The 20,637-nt window shown below is 38.0% G+C and overlaps 3 protein-coding genes across 3 annotated transcripts; 2 read left to right on the forward strand and 1 right to left on the reverse strand.

Moving 5' to 3' along the window:
• Positions 1 to 513: 513 nt before the first annotated feature.
• Positions 514 to 4,318, forward strand: mrpl19 (mitochondrial ribosomal protein L19). Its single transcript, XM_022234249.2, has 5 exons — positions 514 to 672; positions 1,444 to 1,683; positions 1,955 to 2,089; positions 2,508 to 2,695; positions 3,385 to 4,318. Exons 1-5 carry the CDS (start codon positions 606 to 608, stop codon positions 3,619 to 3,621), a joined length of 867 nt encoding a protein of 288 aa, XP_022089941.1. The 5' UTR covers positions 514 to 605; the 3' UTR covers positions 3,622 to 4,318.
• Positions 4,150 to 5,994, reverse strand: LOC110978915 (cystatin-A-like). The gene is made up of 3 exons (XM_022234251.2): positions 5,749 to 5,994; positions 5,495 to 5,596; positions 4,150 to 5,033 (listed from the first exon to the last, which is right to left on the reverse strand). Exons 1-3 carry the CDS (start codon positions 5,824 to 5,826, stop codon positions 4,914 to 4,916), a joined length of 300 nt encoding a protein of 99 aa, XP_022089943.1. The 5' UTR covers positions 5,827 to 5,994; the 3' UTR covers positions 4,150 to 4,913.
• Positions 5,995 to 8,199: 2,205 nt separating this feature from the next.
• On the forward strand, positions 8,200 to 20,562 carry stk40 (serine/threonine kinase 40). The gene is made up of 8 exons (XM_022234196.2): positions 8,200 to 8,404; positions 10,102 to 10,967; positions 11,137 to 11,271; positions 11,844 to 12,089; positions 14,388 to 14,556; positions 15,095 to 15,239; positions 16,194 to 16,313; positions 16,780 to 20,562. The coding sequence occupies exons 2-8, from the start codon at positions 10,227 to 10,229 to the stop codon at positions 17,078 to 17,080; spliced, it is 1,857 nt and encodes a 618-aa protein (XP_022089888.1). The 5' UTR covers positions 8,200 to 8,404; positions 10,102 to 10,226; the 3' UTR covers positions 17,081 to 20,562.
• Positions 20,563 to 20,637: the final 75 nt, after the last annotated feature.

Genomic DNA, 20,637 nt, shown 5'->3' on the forward strand with positions numbered 1-20,637 from the left:
TTATTGTGGTGATTGGCGGAATCGCTCTCAGTTTCAGCAGACTACCCTCTATTTTTCCGGGTGTAATTATCGCTAGTATATAGGATCGTTCATCATATATAAAATGCAAAGTTTAAATGCAATTCCAAACAAAATTTGTATTAAATAAAAAATATCGACAAGCCGTTAAGAATGTCAAAACTTTCGCCCACCTGCGAGCCAAACCGCCCTCTATTGACCACCGTTTGTTCTCTTCAGCAAATCGGTGTTATGCTAAATAACGTACCCGCTTCAGAATCACTGGCGGCGGAAGTGGGGGGGGGGGAGCATTGTTTACACCCGATATTATATCTGAGTGAGAAAGAACTCCCCCGGTATGACAGCAATAGGGTTGAACTGTTGAAAATAGCATCCCTCCTTCCAGGTACGTCATCAATGATCAGCAATCAAGTAAGTACTGAAGAATATAGATCAGTGGAACAATATTACTTGTTACACCCTATCTCGACTCTTGTTGCACTGGCGCTATATAGCTATATGCGCACGCACATATGGCATACATGTACAGTACATGTACATCATATGCTGTACAACTTATTACAAGCACCACTAATTCCCGATGAAACATGGCCTTACATTCAAGTTTCCGCGCACGATTACCGTGCCTGTTACAAAGATATCTTCCGAGCAAAAGTGAGTCCAATGCACCTTTGTACAAAACTATGCTGGCACGATAATCTGCAGTGCCAGGCGGATATAGATGCGGACGGGCATGATTTGCGCCGTCTTCATGCAAATGTGCATGTCGGCCTGTGCTATGTCATTGTGTATGCTGGGGTTGTGGCGCAGAATCGATGCCACATGGACGTGTGCTTCGTAGGTTGGTGGGATGGGGGAAGGAGATGGGGGCCAGGGAGGGAAATGTTCCTCCAGCTTTTCAAGCGTGAGGGTTACCTTAAATTGGTACAGAACTCGGAAAAAGTTCAATATACAGACAACACTAATTTTCCCTTAAAATGTTGTAACAGACGTGAGACATTAGAAAGTGTTAACATATCCTAAAAAGTGAAATTTAGCCGGGAAAATTCCCCAAAATTTACTGAGAAAACACATTTTTTCAAGTAAGATTCATAGGTTTGTGCACAGAGGATATCGGGTGTTGTCCGTATCCTGCATGGAACTCTTTCCCAGAACTCTTGCATTGAGTTTTCAGTAGTACTAGTTCAGTTTACTTTATTTTACACATAATATATATTACACTACTGAAACAGTTTCATAAAGTGTATATATGTCTTGGCAAAGACATGGGAATGTTTGCTTGAGAAGTTGAGCGCTTACTCAATTTGCAAAGCAAACAGCTAATTTAAGTACACTGTAAGGCTAGGTGTGAAATGACATGCTACTTATTCATTTACATGTGAAGCAACTTTAGATTACTGCAGAAGTCACATTCTGTTTTCACAGATTTCAAATGCCCAGTATCAACCACGGGAGATACAATTACTGTAGCTGAAACAACAGCTGACAAACGGGAAAAGCATGTACATGATCAGGATGGGGGATCCTATGGACAAACAAGAGAACAATTCATTAGTCCAGAATTGCTTCCACCAATGGGGACAAGATCCAAACTCAAGGACTACTTGGAGAGAAAGGATTGCTTTACTAGGCGTAAGGTCATCAGCATCCCAGAGTTCTATGTTGGTAAGTCAAAATGGGACAGCGAGAACCATCTGTCAAATATGAAATGTGGCACATGTATTACATTCCAGATGACAGTGCCAACGACAGCACAGAGATGTACAGAAACTGGACTTGTAAAAACGTTGCATAATGAATTCAGTTTTGAAAACTGCAAATGTGATGAAAAGAAAAAACATACAAAAGTAGAAAGTGCACGCCACCAATTGAGAATACTTGTCTATAAATAATTAGGTTCAGTTCCACATGCAGATTTGTCTTAATTTATTTGCAGGTAGTATTATGGCTGTCATAGTGGCAGATCCCCACGCTAAGGGTAAGAGCAGTCGTTTTGTAGGTATTTGTACAAGAAGAGGAGGTTATGGACTCGGTGCAACATTTGTCCTCAGAAATATCATCAATGATCAAGGTGAGGATATCAGAAATGAAGGACTGAAAGTGAGTGGGATATGTGCTCATATAAAGTACCGAAGTGAATACATCACGTGCACAATTAGTGTGTAGAAGGCATGAGTGCGTGAATCAGCACGTAAACCAACACGCGCGCGTACTCCATTCATTTGCAATGCACTTTCTGGTTCACAGTGACGTCACACTTCGGTACTCTATTAAGAAGGCTGTGTGAATTACATTAAGTGAAATGAATGTGCCAATCTGTTTTCATAATGGAGTTGTTTGTCCTGCCAAGTTGGCAGTTGTTACACCAAGGCAACATCATCTTTGGAAGGTAGTAGAAATGGTTTCATTACTTTTTAAATGAACTTTAATAACAGCAATCACTTTATCAAGCAATAATTTTAATGTGTAATAATTGTTTTTGTGATCAGGAGTTGACATCTGTTATGAGTTGTACAGTCCACTCATCCAAAAGATCGAAGTATTGAAGCTAGAGAAGAGGTTGGACTCAGACTTGAAATATCTTCAGGATGCATTGCCAGAGTATTCTACCATTGATCCCAACATGGTTCCCATCAAACATCCACCAGGCAAACCAGTCCCAGTTAATCCTATCAAGGTAGGCTGCCCTGATAGACTTCTAGATTGTACAAATAAAAATATAGGATTTATGTTTAAGTTTGAGCCTGACACAGAAATCATGAACAGATGTGCAGTGCTCAAGGGTGTCAAGAAAATGTAGAAATGAGGGAGTGGCAGCAGTTACATGTTCATGTACGTCAGTGGTTATTACCAGTTACTATTACATGCAAGACAGTCACTGTCCAGCTACAACAGTGCTTTGTTGGGGGAATTCACTGAAATTATTGTGTATGAAGCAAGGTTAAGATTAAAGGAATATAAAATCTCCATAAAATAGTCACCAGAGGTTTTGCTGGCGTCCAAAGCAGTGTACAGTCTGTGGTATACATTGTGTTTGCTTCAAGATGCTCCTTAAAATACCCATTTCTTGTGTTATGTATCACTTTTTATTAAAAAAAAATCTTAATGGTAAACTCAGGACTTTAAGATGTTAAAAGAGATTGTATAGAAAATCCTGAAATCAGGAAAAATTCTGATAAATCTCACCCTCGATGAAGCCTTACATGTATACATGTGTAAACTTAGGCCAAAATGATAAATCTCCAGTTTCTGGTCAGGAGCTGGATTCAAAAGTGGTGCAGTGACGCTGATTTTTTTTTTAACCCGCACTTTTTTGGGGGGAAATGATGTACGTGTAATGCTTTTAATTTGGTTTCTTTTGCACAGGTTCAGATGAAGCCCAAGCCTTGGTACAAACGCTGGGAGAGAGAAGAATTGCAAGGAGTTGACTTCTCAATACTCAGTGAAGAGAAATTGGAACATGCTAAGAAGTGGTGGTTACCAATATATAAACGCATGGATCTCCTCCAACACTGGAAGCTACCTGATGAAGTCCAAAAGGGCATCAAGAAAGAAGTAGAGCAACATGAAATTACACTTGGCTATGATAAAACTAAAAGATAGTTTGACCTTTGGTACAGGTCTTTCAAGAAGTGTTGGACAATCAGAAAAAGGCCACCTAGGTCATGTAAGATGCTTTGCGTGATATGGAGTATTGCTGCACTTTCGGCTTTGACAGCACACCAAATAAAGTAATACTGTCCAGGAAGAGAATGTGGTAATTTCCACGTGTAAGCAGGTCTTACAGTGCATCACTACTCTTGTGGTAGTTTTATTTGTTGCATTTCCTGCTTGGATTATTACGTTGTCACTGCAGACCAATTACAGTTCAAAATGAAATGTTACAGGAGTACATTTTTTGTACCCATGTAAATTTTGAAACTGTCAACAATGCTTGGTCAAAAAGTCAAGTATATAAAAAAAGCCTAAAACTACTCTTCCCATTTCTGTCTTGCTTTGTGTAACCTTTTATCAAATTAATCTTCTGAAAAGTGTCAAGCTGCTATTTATTTTTAGTGAACTTTTCACTGATTTATTTACAAATGCAAATGGGGCTTTTTAAATTTCACAATAAAATATCCACTTGTCTCATTCAGAGTGGTATCAAACAGTTATAAACATTTTTATTGGCAGACTGTGAATAAATTTCAGAATGTCAGCGCCAAGTCATTTTCTTCAAGTTACATATTTAGAAAAAATTTCAATGTATTATTAAAGGCACTACACACACCCGTATTTACTGTATGTGGTACAGACTGGACTTGGCTGTTTTGGAGTCAAAATCATTCAGAGTACATATAATTTCTTCACTTAAAATGTATGTTTGGTAACAAAGACTCCAACGTTGTGAAGTTGCATCGACCATTCAAAAATATGACAAGATATTTATCAGAAAAATTTTATTTCCATAAAAAAGATAAACTACATGTAATACATTTTATATTATTCAGCTTGATTTCCGTTTTAATATTCACAATGGTATTTTACATGCTTAATACACCATGCATGATGATACTCAACTATATAAGTCAACTCATATTACTTGTTTGAATATTACAAATTTTCCTAAAATTTAGTGGTATTTGAGGTCCCTGGAGCCTGCCCCAACACCTTTTTGGTCCACATCTGCAACTGACCAAACTTTAGCAAAGTTGAATGATTTGGAAGATTTTAGAAAAACAATGAAAAAGAGAGTAGCAAATAAGCAGATTTTCATGGATTGATAGGAAGCAGCAATCATTTAAGAATCTACAGCCCAGATCTGTCTATCGGCCTTTGGCTCAAAAAACGAAAACGGTGATCATTTTGAAGTTAAGAAACTTTGTGTTTTCTCCTGTATATGTCAAATTTAATATTTAAAAGTACTCCAGTGCATCATTTTCACTCTTTGAATCTTGGCAACTGTGGAATGTGATGTCTCCCTGGAACGTCTTATGCAGCCTAACATGCACAAACTTGCCATCACCAGTATCGATCTGTAGAAAAAAAGATCATACAAGGAGTTTATCTTGATGCTCAACAGGTAATTAACATTAACCTAAATCATTCGGTCCTCTTTTTGTGACCTGCATTATCATAGTAGGAGGTCGTGGGTTTGAGTCCCACCCGAGTAAGCTTGTGAGGTTTTTTCGCAAGCTCTCAGACAAGCACTGAGCATACAGTGTTTATTAATATACGTTGGGTAAGGGCAACCCCGTTATATATAATTAACATCTCCCCAATGCAAAAATACATCTTGAAAACATAGTAATGGTGGTGTGATGTCGGTCTCATGCATTACAATGTACATTCATACAGGTCATATGAATAACAACAATTAACATTGATTTCAAGGCTAAATCCCCCACGTTGAAATACATGTAGCTTTGTCATTGTCTGAAATGCACCGTAGATGTATGACTCATGGAATCCTACCACAAAACAATTTCATCTGTACCTTAACAAAATAGTTGATACCATTTACAAGCTGGGTGGTGTAGAGCTTTGCTTCATATCTGTCCAGTTTTCTGCCAACAGCCTCCTCCACTTTGGATTTCACCTACAGGTACGTAGAATAACAATTTGAGAACAAATTTAACAATTCATTCAAACAGGATTGATCAGATAAATCAAATCATGACCCCCTCCAACGGCAGTGTAAGCGAAAATGCAGAAAGGGGCGGAGTTACATAAGTTCACGACATTATGTACCTGATCAGCATACCCCTGAACTTCGTCATCTGCTTTCCGTGGTTCGTTCATTCCACCGACCTTGCGCTGGCTTGCCATACTGATGTGAATTTAGTGAAACTGATTCGATGTGCAAATTTAATATATTAAAGATGGGAAGCGATATTCACTAAATCAGGTAGAACATGTGAAATTGGTAAAGATTGCGTGCACCCACACGTACAGTACGTAGGCCTACGATCACGGGACATGGTGCACATGGCACAGTGAGTAAACATTTGTAAGATTGGTACCCTAATACAATACAGTTCAAACCAGCATGAGTTCGATAAGTCCATTTTGGAACCTGCCTACCATAAAAGATAAACTTGCCTAACAGTCCTGCTATAGGTAAATTTCGAGTAACAGTTGGAAATGGATTCTGTAAAAACAGCGGCGTATCCAGCTTTTTTTGGGGGGGGGTAAAGTGAATGCGGCTTCGGGCTTATTCAACACAATATTAAGGGTTTTGGTGCTTTTATTTGATAAATAAATAAAATTATATGTGACAAAAAATCCGTCAAGGGGCAATTCGCTTCCCCTGCCCTTACTGGAAATACCACTGACCACAAGCGCAATTTTACACTTGAACCTGAAATAAAAGGAATTATCAACTTATTTTGGGTTATTTAGTTACAAATATTCGCTCTTTGCACGCTGCTGCCGCACGCGTATGCATGCAGAGCCTCGATCTAGCAGCTTTAAGACTCCTAAATTTACATACCCGGTACGTTTTTGGGTGCGTTCACTGCGTTGCGTAAACGATGCGTTAATACGTTTCACTTTTACAGACACAAAAGTCAACCTTGTCGATTCCCGCGTATGTTGCTTATGCAATTTTGCGCCTGCTGCGTTAGTTCTTATCATGCGATTATCGGTCAAAGCCGATTTCTGACGCGACCGTATAAGCTGCCAGTTCGAGGTTCTGCATATCCCTATGGCTCCGGGCAGCGTGCAAAAAGCGAATTTATTATAAGCACAAACTTCTTCACTATGGAATTACCGGTTCACTGCATACTTGGGTTGGCAACTTTCTCAGTGGTCGTACTCAAAAAGTAGCTTAATCATTGAAGGACAGGCTTAATTGAGTCCATACCAGTTACCTCTGGAGTTCCCCTCCGAGCTTTATTCCTTGGACCGTTGCTTTTTTGATAATAATCTCCCAATGAACTTGTCATCCAGCGCCCGTCTTTTTGCAGATGATTGCCTCATCTACAATGCTGATAAGCTCCAACTTCAACAGAATCTTCATAAATTAGAATTATGACAATCAAAGTGGCTGATGAAATTCGATCCTAACACTCACAGTGTACCACTTTGTCTGTAGGGTTGAGGCAATGTACTAAACCTAGCTACCAATTGTGGTCAGGTCCTACAGAATGTGGGCTCCCCAAAAGTCTTGGTGTCACTATTACTAGTAACGTGACCTGGAGAGGACAAATTTCAGAAGTGGTTAAGAAATCTCAAAATATATTAGGATTAATCAAACGGCACTTGTGGTTCTGTAGTACTAATGTAAAAGAAACTGCCTACAAGACATTGGTCTGTCCTGTCCATGAATATGCTTCAACATCTTGGGATCCTCATTTGAAGTCAGACATTCATCACATAGAACAAGTTCAAAAACTGGCTGTAGGCTAACATTCGTCTACGAAAATTATAGCACGTCACCAGGGACAGTTACATCGCTTCTCTCAAATGATTGGTGGCTTACCCTAGAGCAATGAAGAAAATCGGTCGATAGTCATACTCAATAAGATTCTGAATAGCATTGTCGATGCACCAGCAGAAGGTTTTGTCACTACAAACACACGACCATCTCGGGGACACAAATATAAATTAACCCAACTACATATATATGCCTGAACCAGTGCCTTCAGCAACAGCTTCTTTCCACGGACAATCTGGGATTGGAATAATCTCCCATCTAAGATTGTTGAATCTGGTAAAACATCACATGCAACTTTTAGAGCTGAACTTTTTAAGTTGTTCGGTGCTTGTAAGTAAGCTACCGAAGACATGTCTAGCTCCACGCCACAAACTAACCCTCAGGTTGGTGTGATGTTTCCTGATGAAGGCTTTGTCAACTATACGATTCAGATTCAGAAACCATTTCAAACTAGAACTTAAAGAAAATGTTAGTCTGGGAAATAAAACTCCATTTAGGATCCCGTCTCGATGTCTGCATAGTGGCAGCATAACGCTTGAACCATAGAATCGGACTTTTTTCAAACGTCTGATTAATCGATGGTTGTAAGTTGATACATGTAACAGAATATCTCTTGGTCCCAAAGCCAGATAGGCATTCTTCCACAGCTCTTCACCCCCCCCAGCACTCGGCTCCTACATACAGCGCATAGCTCCATGGTTCGACCAAAGAGGTTGTAAGTTAGGACAGTAAACCAGTCTATGTGTGCATCTTACATATTGCACTAGCACACGAAATGTATGCCCACAGTCATGACACTGCGCGCAGAGCTAGAGCGAGTCTACACGTATATATAAACGTTGCGTGATGCGTAAATCATGTTTCACTTGGAAACAAACGATCTAAGCGACCTAGTTTTGGCTGCCATTCCACGACTTCACTGATCGAGGTGTTGGAGAAACGGCGGAAGAAGATTTTCCTCGTCAACGGGTTTGTAGATTGAAATCCTTTTATGGAGATTTGATAGACGTACATGTAATTCACTACACGTTGGTGGGATTTTTGAGTTGTGCCAAAGAGCAAACATCCGGGACGTAGGCGTCACTTTGTACACTCTTTCATTATTGTAGGTATTGTACTCCTTACCTGTACGCGATTCCTTTGTGGATGACTATTGTCCCGATTACCTACCATGGCCATGCAGTTGTCATGGTTGTAGCATGGTTCACGGTCCTTATGGCTGTGGTTAACTTCCTACACTCTTGCTACTTTATACTTGTTCCATGGAGCTATGTATGGAGGAATTCCTCCCATACTTGTGCAGCATGTATCATGATGAGATATTGATTATCAACCCAATCTCTGTTTATTAACTGAATTTGTAGTTTCTGTGTTTGGATTTATGATTTAAACTTTTGAAGTGTTAAGTAAACGAGATGGGTTTGCGGTAGCACCATGGATATATCTCTTTTTGAGTATGTGGTGTTCTGAAAAGAACCGGTTTTACTCAGCATTTTTTAAAGTGTTTTCCGAAAAACGTTCACAAAAAAAATCTTTTACTGCTCATGCTTTTGTCCTTGATCCCAAGACACATGTACCTAGCAGTTACTTCTGGAAATCGAAAGACACCTTTGTGGGTGCCTTTTGAATTGCAGAAGTACCATTGTCTCAGTTTCCAAATATGGTGTTGGGGCTGACGATGCGGATTGCAGTATCTTTGCACCAAAACGGTGCTGTCTACCATATAAATTATTTAATGCTAGGTTACCACTCACCAGTCCATAATGACTACCATTCTTGCAGTTGAACATCCAGATACTTTGTTGTACAAGGTACATGTACATGTACTTCATACTTTTCATAGCTTTCACTACCATGCAAGAATGTGGCTAGAAGGAACATATTTCCCTTTTGCCCGGTGGTAGACATGTGTTACTTGGGTTGCCGAGATGTTATACCAACAGTGAGAATGATCAACCATTCATTTTATAATTTTATAGCTGTTGTACAAATGGTAATGCTGATTTCAAGAAACCGAGGGAAAGTGCGAGTATTGGAGGCAGACATGACAACATATCCACTCCATAAAAAAAATCAGAAGTTAGAATTGCTTTTCACATCAGAATCGTGTAGCATGTACTTTTTGTAATGACCATGGAGCTGTGTTGTCAATAGGGTAGCTGACAACTGGCATGCTATCAAGTTACAAAATGGTGGTGGCATAGTATTGGTCTTTCTGTTCATTGCCACACTTGTACAATGTGTACCTAGTTGTTAAGTCCTATCTTGTTTGCTACATGTATGTATTCAGAGGTTTGATTAATGCAGTCTGGCATTCATTTTGATTGTTAATGATGCCTGTAAAATGTAATCTGATTTTGGGAACACTTTAGGTCATGTTCGGTCGTGTCAGGATTACAATGAATTCATCACTGAAACTTTGTGTCACCCATTTACATTGTACACAGTTTGTTGTGTTTAAAGTTTTTAAAAACACTGTGGTAAGGTTGAGGTCTTTACGCATTTAAACATTTAAACGATATTGGCAAGTTTCTAAACATTTTTCAAATTTAACATAAATTCCCATCCTCAGTATACATGTACATTGCTTGCAGTGCTATGGTCACTTGGTCCTTGTGATTACATACATGTAACACAATGATTGATCTTTCTTTTCTTACTTCCAGATGTTGATGAAGATGAAATGCTTCTGTGAACCAGTATCTCAAAACTGTCTTCCTGAACAATGAACGTTTTTATCACCTGATACTTGCTGATTGCTGAGTCTTTGCCACTTTATTGTAACTCCAAAATGAAGCGAAAAGTGCCTTCATTGAATGAACTTCATGAACGTCAACATTCCCATGGCAATAGAAGTAGAAGACCAGTACAGAGAGATAGCTCAGAGACAAATGTATCACCATCAGAAGTATCAAGGAGGAGAGATCGAGACTTGCCAGTTCTGGTCACCTCCTTTTCCTCTTCTTCAGAATCTTCAGATTCTGGTTTTTCGGATCTCAGTCCATCAACATTTATCCTGGAAAGACCAGGATATTCCCAGGAGCAACCGAGTGTCAGTAACACATCTGGCTTTGCAAGTGTTCCATCAGTTTCACCGGTCACATCAGCAGTACCTCAGTATCTAAATTCATCTACAACAAGTTCATCACATTCCCCGCTAACAGCCCAACTAGGAGCTGCCATATCAAGGTCACTATCGCAGCCATCTCAGGAGGCTCTTCTATCTCAGTCTTTGTTGACACCCATCCAGGATCCAACATCAGCAAGTTTGATAACTACACCAAGTTTGTCTTCATTGCAACAGACTGCTCAAACTGTAGCCTCTACCCTCTTGCAACCTTCAGAATTATCAGGTTCCATTGGTACAACGACAACAGCACCAAGCACCCAGCGAGTAAACCGCAGCCATCCTCTAACATTGAAGAGAGCTGGGCCTTATCTGTTGGGACCACGTTTAGGCACCTCTCCTGTCAGGAGCATCGTTCATTGTCTGGCTCGTAAAGAAGGCACAGACAATTTTTACTCAATGAAGGTACATGCATATGTGTTGTGGAATTTATTTATCAATTCAAATGCTGGTTTTGGCAGCCAATCTAAGTTGAATCTTTCTCTTGACAGAAATGTCTTTTAAAAAATGTCTTCATTTTTTTTTGCAGATCTGACTCTACACTAACATACAGTATGTTGCTTTATCCATGCAGTTATTGACCCTATCTGAACAAGGCAAAGAGAGCAATGATGAGAGGCAAGGAAAGATGTTGCTTCACACTGAATATTCTCTGCTGTCATTATTACATAACCAAGAGGGTGTTGTTCATCATCATGGGCTCTTTCAAGTAAGCAACATACATGTAGCTTGTCAAATGAATGCTTTGATCTTTAAGGCCTCTAGGAACTGCATCAAGGGTCTCTCGTTGTTTCTTTTGCAAGTTTTGAAATCTCACAGCCTTGTTTTAATTTTATATACATATATGTTGCGGGAGGTGTGGTTGCAAATGTGAAATTAGTACTGACTGATACAGAGACTGTGCTGGTTGTGGCTTTGCATTGGTCATATGAACAGCGGTTAAAGATGGTAACTTTTTCAGTTGAATGCATGCAGTTCAGCCTGATTTCCAGGGCATTGGCCAATTAACATCCTGCTAAATTGAACACTTGGCAACTTTCAACAGCGTGTTCGTTGTTTCCAGGCCAAATTGGGACAACAAAAGCCTACTTCAATACATGTACTAGTGACTTGAGATGTACACAGGTAGTTCTGAGTTCATCAAGATACTGCTGAGTTTGTTAGATGTGTTAATGCCTAAACATTTCATAGATTAGAGTGGAGGCATTGTACAGACTTTTGCAAAATTATGTAAGATAGTTTCACATGATATTGAATTCCTGTGTCCCATTTTGTATTTAGGACCGAGCCTATGAATTAAAGCAAGACCACCCTCGAAGTAGCAAAGGACAAAGGCCAGCTCCAACAGGCAGATACAAGAAACGTCTCTGCTTAGTTTTAGACTGCCTTGCAGCTCATGAGTTCAGTAATAAGACAAGTGATTTGATGAATCTCCAGCATTATGTTATACAGGAGAAGAAACTGAGCGAGAAAGAAGCAATTATCATGTTTTCTGATGTGGTGCGTATAGTTGAGAGCTTACATAAGGTATGTACTTCAGCTTACCTTTCCTACATACTGTTTAGTTGCTTGCGAGTAAGCCAGCAATGTTAGTGTGGACTCATAGGATGGAGTTAAGGATACACATGTCTAAGCAAAGACTCTGAAATGGAGAGCCCATTTTTTTGCATGAGTGTTTTGTTTCATGAGTACTTTGATTATTTAGTGGATGGTGGTAACGAAATTAATGTACACTGACTGCTGCATCAAATACCTACACTATACATTAGGTTCTTCAACTGCCATAGCAGTAACCGTGCCTGTAGGTTTTAGGAAACAACACAGATAATGGAAAGTGGGAAATGTCTTCTTTAAGTTATATGACTGTTCAATTAAACGTTGTCTCTTTCTTTTTGGAGGGATACACATGGATGTTTTTTCTCCTTTATCTACATGTATGTTTGCTTTGTCATGATTGTTTTTCCTTTGATCAAGTTCGTAAACACAGGTATGGCTGTGAAACTAAATTTGTTGACATGACAGAAAATTTTGGGAACATGTGTCTTTTGGGCTTTTTGGCTACCTGACCTTGGTTCAACTTAGCTAGAAACTGGCAAAACAGGAAAGCCTTAAATTGTAGCCAGTATGGGATGCATTATCTAATGACTCAAACATTACATGCTGATTTAGTTGCTATGAATAGAGTTGTTGTGTCAGAGCCTTAGGCAAGCTGGTGGAGACACAGTGAGGTCAAACAGTTCATGGAGAAAGTACAGTGCCCAGGTAGGGGCTTCCAATCAACTTTACTTTGCAGACCTTTTAGAAGGGAAGAAAAACACAGAGACATAGACACCACAGAAAATGAGGATCTTTAGTAATGGCCCAAGTGCTCTTTTTTTTTACTCAATTTCTGTCCTCTCTAGTTCTTAACCTTTCTATGGATTGTCTTTCAGGACGGTGGTCTTTGTATGCACATAAATAACCTGTCCTCTGAAACTGATTTAATGACAAAAGTGCCTTTAAATTATGGAAAGTAAGATTAAAGTGTTGTATGTAAGTTGTTTTGTTTTGGGGTCAAAGGGTCAATGCTTGAAGTTAACTGATGAAAAACAAAATTTCTTGATTACATTTTTAAAGATGTTTTTCAAAGGTAAGAGTGTAATTGGAAAAGTGTAAATTGTGAAAGTGTAATATTAAATCAGGATTTACAAGTTCCAAGGTTAAAGTCATAATCACCTGATAATGATTGGAAATACATATGTGTGGAGATTAAAATCTTTTGAAAGATTTTAGATCTTGGAAGTAAAACCTACCCATCCCAATATCTCCTTCAGCTGTCTGTTAATTGCCTATGGAGGTTTAATGCACTTGTTCTGTAGTAAACACATGTACATGTAGTTAGAAGATGGTAGGCGCCATTAACTGATTTTGTTATTATGAAAAGCTGAGGAGAAGTCAGATCTAACAGACAGGAGGAACGACACTTTCAGCATGGGAACAACCACCTTAGAGTCACACACTATATCTATCCCTCTAGGCTTTATTATTACAGTCAGCTGCTGCTATATGTAGTCATCCTTGTTTGTTATATAGGAAGTCGCGGTTTGGTGCCAGCCATCACAGGATATTAGATTGAGGTCTACTGAATATGTCCTAAGCTTCGTATGTGCGCAAATATTTGTCTCTTGAAGGACAAGGACTCAGGGGTTTTTCTGGGTGTAGAGATCTGTAGTAATCGTCTTGTCATTCTATTAAGCTGTCAATTTTAAGTAGGCCACCGACATGTTTAGTCATTAATTATAATAGTGTGCATGTTTTAACCTTTCTTTTGTAGGGTTCAAAACTGATCAACAGATCTGATATTTACTATACAAACATTACCTTACCAGAATGTAACCAGGAATACTAAACTTACAGTTTCACATTGGCACAAGGCTTATACTTCGACTGAATTATTCATGTTTGGACGTGAAGCCCAGGACATTGATGCCAGATTATGCTTATTTCAACACCTGCCAATCTGACACTGTTACTAAAGAAAAAGGTCAGTTTTGTGGTGCAAATGCTGAGGAGTTAAATGCTGAGTGGAAAGTGTAAACGGAAAAGTGAGTTGAAAAACTGATGGAAAATTGCGCAACAATAACACAGAAAACTCAGCAAAAAATTGAGTGAAGAATGACTACATGTACCTCATAAACTGAGATACACAGAAGTTGGATGGTGTCAGAAAGTAGAACTCATTAATGGGGAGGGTCATGTTGTTGCTCTTACACTTAAAAGACTGGATCACATTTGTCTATATTTCTCTACAGTATTACGAATTTTGAAACTTTGTTTCTTTCACAGAAAAACATTGTCCATAGGGACTTGAAGCTGGGCAATATGGTGCTGAACAAGCGTACTCGTCGTATCACAATTACTAACTTTTGTCTGGGCAAGCATTTGGTTAGTGATCGTGATTTACTTAAAGACCAAAGAGGAAGCCCTGCTTACATCAGTCCTGATGTATTGAGTGGTAAGTTACAGTGCTTGTCTTTCAATCCAGAAGGGTGTGCTTGTAACATTGAAGTCACCTTCCAAATTGTAATACAGGGTTAAAGCTAATTTGATCAGGGGTTATATCTTTGAAGGTCAGTGTTACAGGTTAGAAGTCACAGGTCATTTTTATTTGCAAAATGTTAGCTAAGTACGTGTAATTACAGGTTAGTATTAGTTTAGGGATCACAACCCCATGGATTTTAATGTTGGAATTAGATGATGGTCGTTTCATGTTTTGAAAAGGACTCAGAAGGTTGTACTTAATATGAGGGAAAGGAATTAATAATGTGCTTGACGGGTCAGACTGGATTAGGAGAATGGGTGCTGATTATGGCCCAAGCATACATTACATACCTCATTACATCTTGTAGTAAGGTGGCTTTATAAAACATTTAAGACCAGCCAAATAATGGGCTCTCAACCAATGGGAGTAGCTAAACTGTCTAGGTATTTAGTAAGTACTACTATACAGGTCTAGCTTTTTGATGACTGCTGAATAAATTTTGTCTTTTCAGGAAAACCCTATCTTGGTAAACCCAGTGATATGTGGGCCCTTGGTGTTGTCTTGTTTACCATGCTGTATGGTCAGTTTCCATTCTATGACAGTGTTCCTCAGGAACTTTTCCGCAAGATCAAGGCTGCAGAATATCTCATTCCTAAGTAAGTTGCTGTGTCTTTTTTCTGTTTTCCAACCCATTGACTCAAAACTCCACATAGAGATTTTCCCGTGAATAATGTAAGAAACAATATCAATGTTTCAGTTACATGTCACACATTACTCAGTGGAATGTTAGGATTGAGTTGGTTTTGTCAGTATGCAACCCATGTTGGGTTTTGTGGTCTCCTTGAAACTACACTCTGATCTGAAAAGTTATTGTATTGAAAAAACAAAAACCCAGTAATTACTGCTTTTCAGGAAAGTCACAAGAGGGCGCCACATCCATCATTCATAGGAAAGCATAAAGTCGTTTGGTTTTGGGCTATGTCCCTTTAAATGTTAGAGGGTTGCAGTTCTGAAAAGTGAACTGTCACAAGTTGTAAATACATACTTGTATGTGGAGTGTAAATACATGCACATGATTATTCAACCCTCACTTTGAAGATGTCATTAACCTCAGTACAGTCTTGACTGAATCCTGTCCTTCATTTATTCAGCGATAAGCATGTAACACTTGGTCTTGTCTTTCAAGTAGAAATTTTCTGTCAGGTTTCACAGTACAACAGTCTATTTGCTGTTCGTAGCTTTGCCCTTAAGACAATTGACAATGTACCTATGGGCATATCCAGTTTGACTTTCAGTGTGCATGTAATACAAGCTAAGCTGATGTTTCACATTAATGCTTAAATGCAGTCACTGAAGTTATCTTGAATTTCTAAGACAACATTGCCTAAAGAAACTGATACTTCTTACATGTTCAATCTAACCATGGAAGAATATTCCCTCATGATTTAACAAAAGTTGGTTGGATGATAGACAGATACATTAAGATATTGAGTAGAGATTAATGATAGAGTTTTTAGTGACCAAGTAAAATGCATTTCTTTTCAAGTTTTGCAAATGTGGCTCTTAGAGTTTCCTGGATATTACTAGTTTCTCAATATTTTCTTTTGAAGTGATGGTAGGGTTTCAGAGAATACAATCAATCTCATCAGGAATCTGTTAGTCTTGGATCCAGCAGTTAGAATGACTGCCACTCAGGTTGCTGAGGTTTTGGATACAACCCTGGCAATGTGGTAAGAAAGACTTCAGATCTATTCCTGAACTGTAGCCAAGATTAATACAGCAAGATTCAATGTTGGGGGGGGCAGGGGACATGTGGGTGACGGAACTGTGTAGTAATAATGGAGTATGATAAAGGCTACATGCTTGATTTAAAGAGCAAATGATAAAAGCTACATGCTTGTTTTTGTTAAATCTTTGTTCCCGTGTAAAGTCTTCACAGGACAGAATTATGACAGTTTAGTTTCTATCTCTGGTTGTTATCATCTACACTTTTCTGTTTGTTTTAAAATCAACTTTTCTTTTCTACGACCCAAACCAGTTTGTAAGTCATAATTAAGAGTGAATTTATGAAGTCCTCCGTTAATGCATGTTATGAATATTAAGGTGTTGATAAGCTAAATTGGAAATGAAATATCACACCAAATGCCACAAGTGTAAAGTAGAAAACTGAAATCTTTCATGTTTGTTTAAATGTAGGAAATCCTTAGCTTTACAAGGAGAACAGCTTCAAGTGGTTCCAGATTTGGACATAGATGGTGATGGTGGAGAGGATGTAGATGGTTCACCACCTGCCAAACGCATGAAAGAAACATCTCTACAAACGCCACCTGATTGGGAGTTTAAACTTCATACAGAACGTAGTGTTATCAGTCTGGATATGAGACTTCAGCCACCAACAAGGAGACGATTAATGCGACCACCTGTCCATAAACTCAGTCAAGATGCACGACCTTTGACACAAGCAGAGAAAATGGCTCATCGCAACCTGTTGATGTAATAGGTTTATGCTATGGTACCTTGTAGGTAGGACTTCTGTGTCATGTGGTGTTGTGATGATTACATGTTGCATAGATTTTAATTGCACTTTAGATTCTGATAATTGTAATTTCATTGTCTGAAAATGGTTATTTTCTCAAAGATGGAATAAATCAGTCACTAAATGAAGTGACTGGAACTTCAAGTAAAGAAACCGCTTTGGAGACACCCTAAAACAGACAGCTTGTAATTGATGTGTGTAAATGTGTTAAATACAGCACAAAGGTAAAGGCGTACATTTAGTTTAGAAGGGTGATACAGTAAATTGTACATTAAGTTCATTGATCTAATTTTGACCACATGAATATGAAATTAAAAGAAAGAATATCTTTTATATTACCAATCTTCAAATAGTATTACATAAGCAGGAGTGGTTTGGTAGGATAGTTAAACTGAATTAGTAGATCAGAATTGGGAACAGAGGACTGTAAATATTTATATCAGTAGGATTTTAAAAAATAATAGTTAGCAGAGATTATTTCAGCCAGAGACGTTACTACCATTACTACGTTTCTTCTGCTGGTAACTTATATTTAAAAAAAATAGTTCAGGTTGTAATTTTTGTAGATAATATCAGAAACGTTGCTGTAAAAAGTCAAAGTTGAATTCAGATGAAACTCTAAAGCATGACTGCATATAAAGGTTAGATTAATTCTAGCTTTTGAAAGCTTTTTGTACAGTCTCTTTTGCAGAAAATAAATGAGTCATGATTTCATTTTTGACATATTCAAAGGATTGAAAACCTTAGCCAAGAACTAATCAAGTTTGAACCCAGTGTATCCATATGTGGAATCAAACTCAATTAATACTCTTAATCCTTGGATATAAGTCATGCTAACTGTATTTCTATTTGAAATTCATTGAGCAAACTCAGATGCCAAAGATATTTATAAATTTGCACAAGGAGCAAATGGAGATTACTAATTTTAGAAAATACTTGGAAATTGTAATGAATTTTTTGAAGTGAGTTATTTGACCAATATGTGTATCAATTTCTTACATGTGTATAGTGTACAACATAGATTCATTAAAGACTGTGGAATATATTAAACAAAATTGGTTTGTAAATATTACAAGTCGGTAACTGAAGTTAAGTATTTTTAATGTGTGTTATATACATACTTATTCCTTGACATTGGCATCAAACTGGTCGCGGAAGTTGTCCCACATATTTGAGCTTCCAAACAAGATGAAAACATTTGCAGATATAAAGCTATGCCCGATCTGAATGTACATGTATTTCCATTATTTTGGTTAATTTTCAGGTTGCTCTTAAACCTCTGTTTAAGCAACATAAAGGGAAACTTGTTCGAAGTTATTTTAAAGTGCAGTGGACTAGTAACAGCACATACATGGTTGAAAGCATGATGTTGAGTCTGTTATTCCTCCATACTGCGCTAGACATACAGCAAGAACCTACGAGTATACTTAGCTCTCATGGGTAGGCTAACATAAAGTCTACAGTTCCCATATGGACAGGATGGTAATTAACTGTGCATATAACACACAGCTTGATGGCACAGTAATGCCTCATGTGGATCGTGGCTTAATTTAAATGGGTACATTGATGCCTTTGCTTCTGTTGCCTCAGAGGCCAAAAGCTTGTAATTTCCCTGTGGTGTTGAGACTAGACATCAGGTGAATTAATGCATTCGCAGGCAGTTTTATGTTATCCATAGTCACGTCTTCAAGAATTGCCTAGTTGAAGCACAGGTAACTGCTCTTAGGAATTTGACGTACATGCACACGTAGCTAGTGCCATCTATATGAATGAAGTGATGTGAAGCCCTAGTATGCAAGTAACTACTGGTAAATGATTAAATGCGGTTAATTCACAGGGGTCTTAGTTTGAGTTGCACATGATGCATGTCAAATTGTTTACATTTTATTCTTGTGGCCCTTTACAATCGTAGATGATGTCTTTTCTTTGTGAAACAGGAAAATAATTTAAGTTGCCAATTTAAAATGGGAATTAGTGTCACTATTAGGAGATGTTGATTGTGTTTATTTACAACTGATATTACTTGCGTGTGAACTATTAACTTTAAAAGACCTTTTCAGCAACTTTTAATAATCATCACCCAAATTGTAATGACGTCTTCTTTGCCAGATATTTCTGTTTTTCATCCCTGAATTTCAGTGAGTCATTTTGGTTGTGAGTTGGCAAATGGCTTCGCTGATAGGGTAGACCTTGCACCTGCATTTTTTGTGTTCTTGAATGATGTAGGACATGGTGTATTTTGGGCATACCGTGTTTGAATATTGAACTGGCTCACTTTCATAAGTTTTAGTTATAAGTCAGTGTGATACACAGTAAGAACTTAAGAACTTTTTAAAATGCTGAAAACTTATGGAAGTGCCAAACTCAAATTTAATCAATATGTTATAAGCAAAACTCACATTTTATACTACATTGCCATTTTTGAAAAGCAATGAAATAATATGCTCTTTAGGTTTATGATTTTAATTGGCTTGGTACTTTCGTATAATAATTAGGAGGATATTTTATTTTAAAAAGCTTAGAACTCTTTCTGAACAGTTTAGGTATAAAGATTTTCTGTCATTCTTTTGTAAGTTCACTGAGGTGCATCGTGGCTTTTAACTGAAATTAACTCACAGCTGTGTGTCAGTGACTTGTATACAAAATAATGGCACGTGTTTGGAGAGTAGTGGGACTGTTTTCATCAATCTTAACTGTAGAAATAAACTGTAGAATTCGAATTGTAAAATATTGAAAGTTCATATGCTTTACTCTATTTGTTTTTTTTTCTCAGGGGCAATCCTGGATATATAAGTTAGCATCAGTGATACTGTATTTTTTTAAAAAGTGGCTGAAGACTTGTATAATTATTTTTACACACTTACATGTTTGAAACAGCATTAATAAATGAATGAAGTACAAGAAGATAGGTTCCGTTTGTTGCCATGGTTATGTCATGTGATTTTATCATGGGGTAAAATTTGACTTGCCTCACAGAAGTGTCACATTAGTAACAGCCTTTGGTTGACAGAAAAAAAATCCGATAAAATCATATTGATTACAAAGATGAACAAAGAAATTGTGGACGTAACAAAATTGAAGTATGAAACAACTGAAAATGGACGGGACTGTTTCCATGGCTACAGGATGACATTTTGGGTACCTGCTTTGTGTGGCTCTAAGAATTGGTGATTTGAGCTCAAATCATGACTTAAAGCTACCAAGTCTTTGCTATGAAGGGGTAGATCCTCAAAAAGTCATAAAGTCACAGAATCTTTCGCCGAACCCAATTGTAGTCTTGAAGAGCAGTTCCCATAATTTGTAGCAAATATTTTGTTACAAAATGGTACACACGGTATTCCAACTGAATCTTAATGTCTATTTCTGTGTCTTTGCTCTATGATTCCGAAAACGAAGGGACATTTTTCATAAGAAATAAACTGTCCGTGGGATGATTGCGTACAGATTGCGTTTCTTGTCTGTTCTGTTAATGGTCGGTAGTTAGCCATAATCACATGCACTACTGTAAACTTGTGCCA

This window comes from Acanthaster planci, linkage group LG15 (assembly GCF_054643075.1).
Source record: "Acanthaster planci isolate LZ-2023a linkage group LG15, COTS_SCS, whole genome shotgun sequence".
In the NCBI taxonomy this organism is placed as follows: Eukaryota; Metazoa; Echinodermata; class Asteroidea; order Valvatida; family Acanthasteridae; genus Acanthaster; species Acanthaster planci.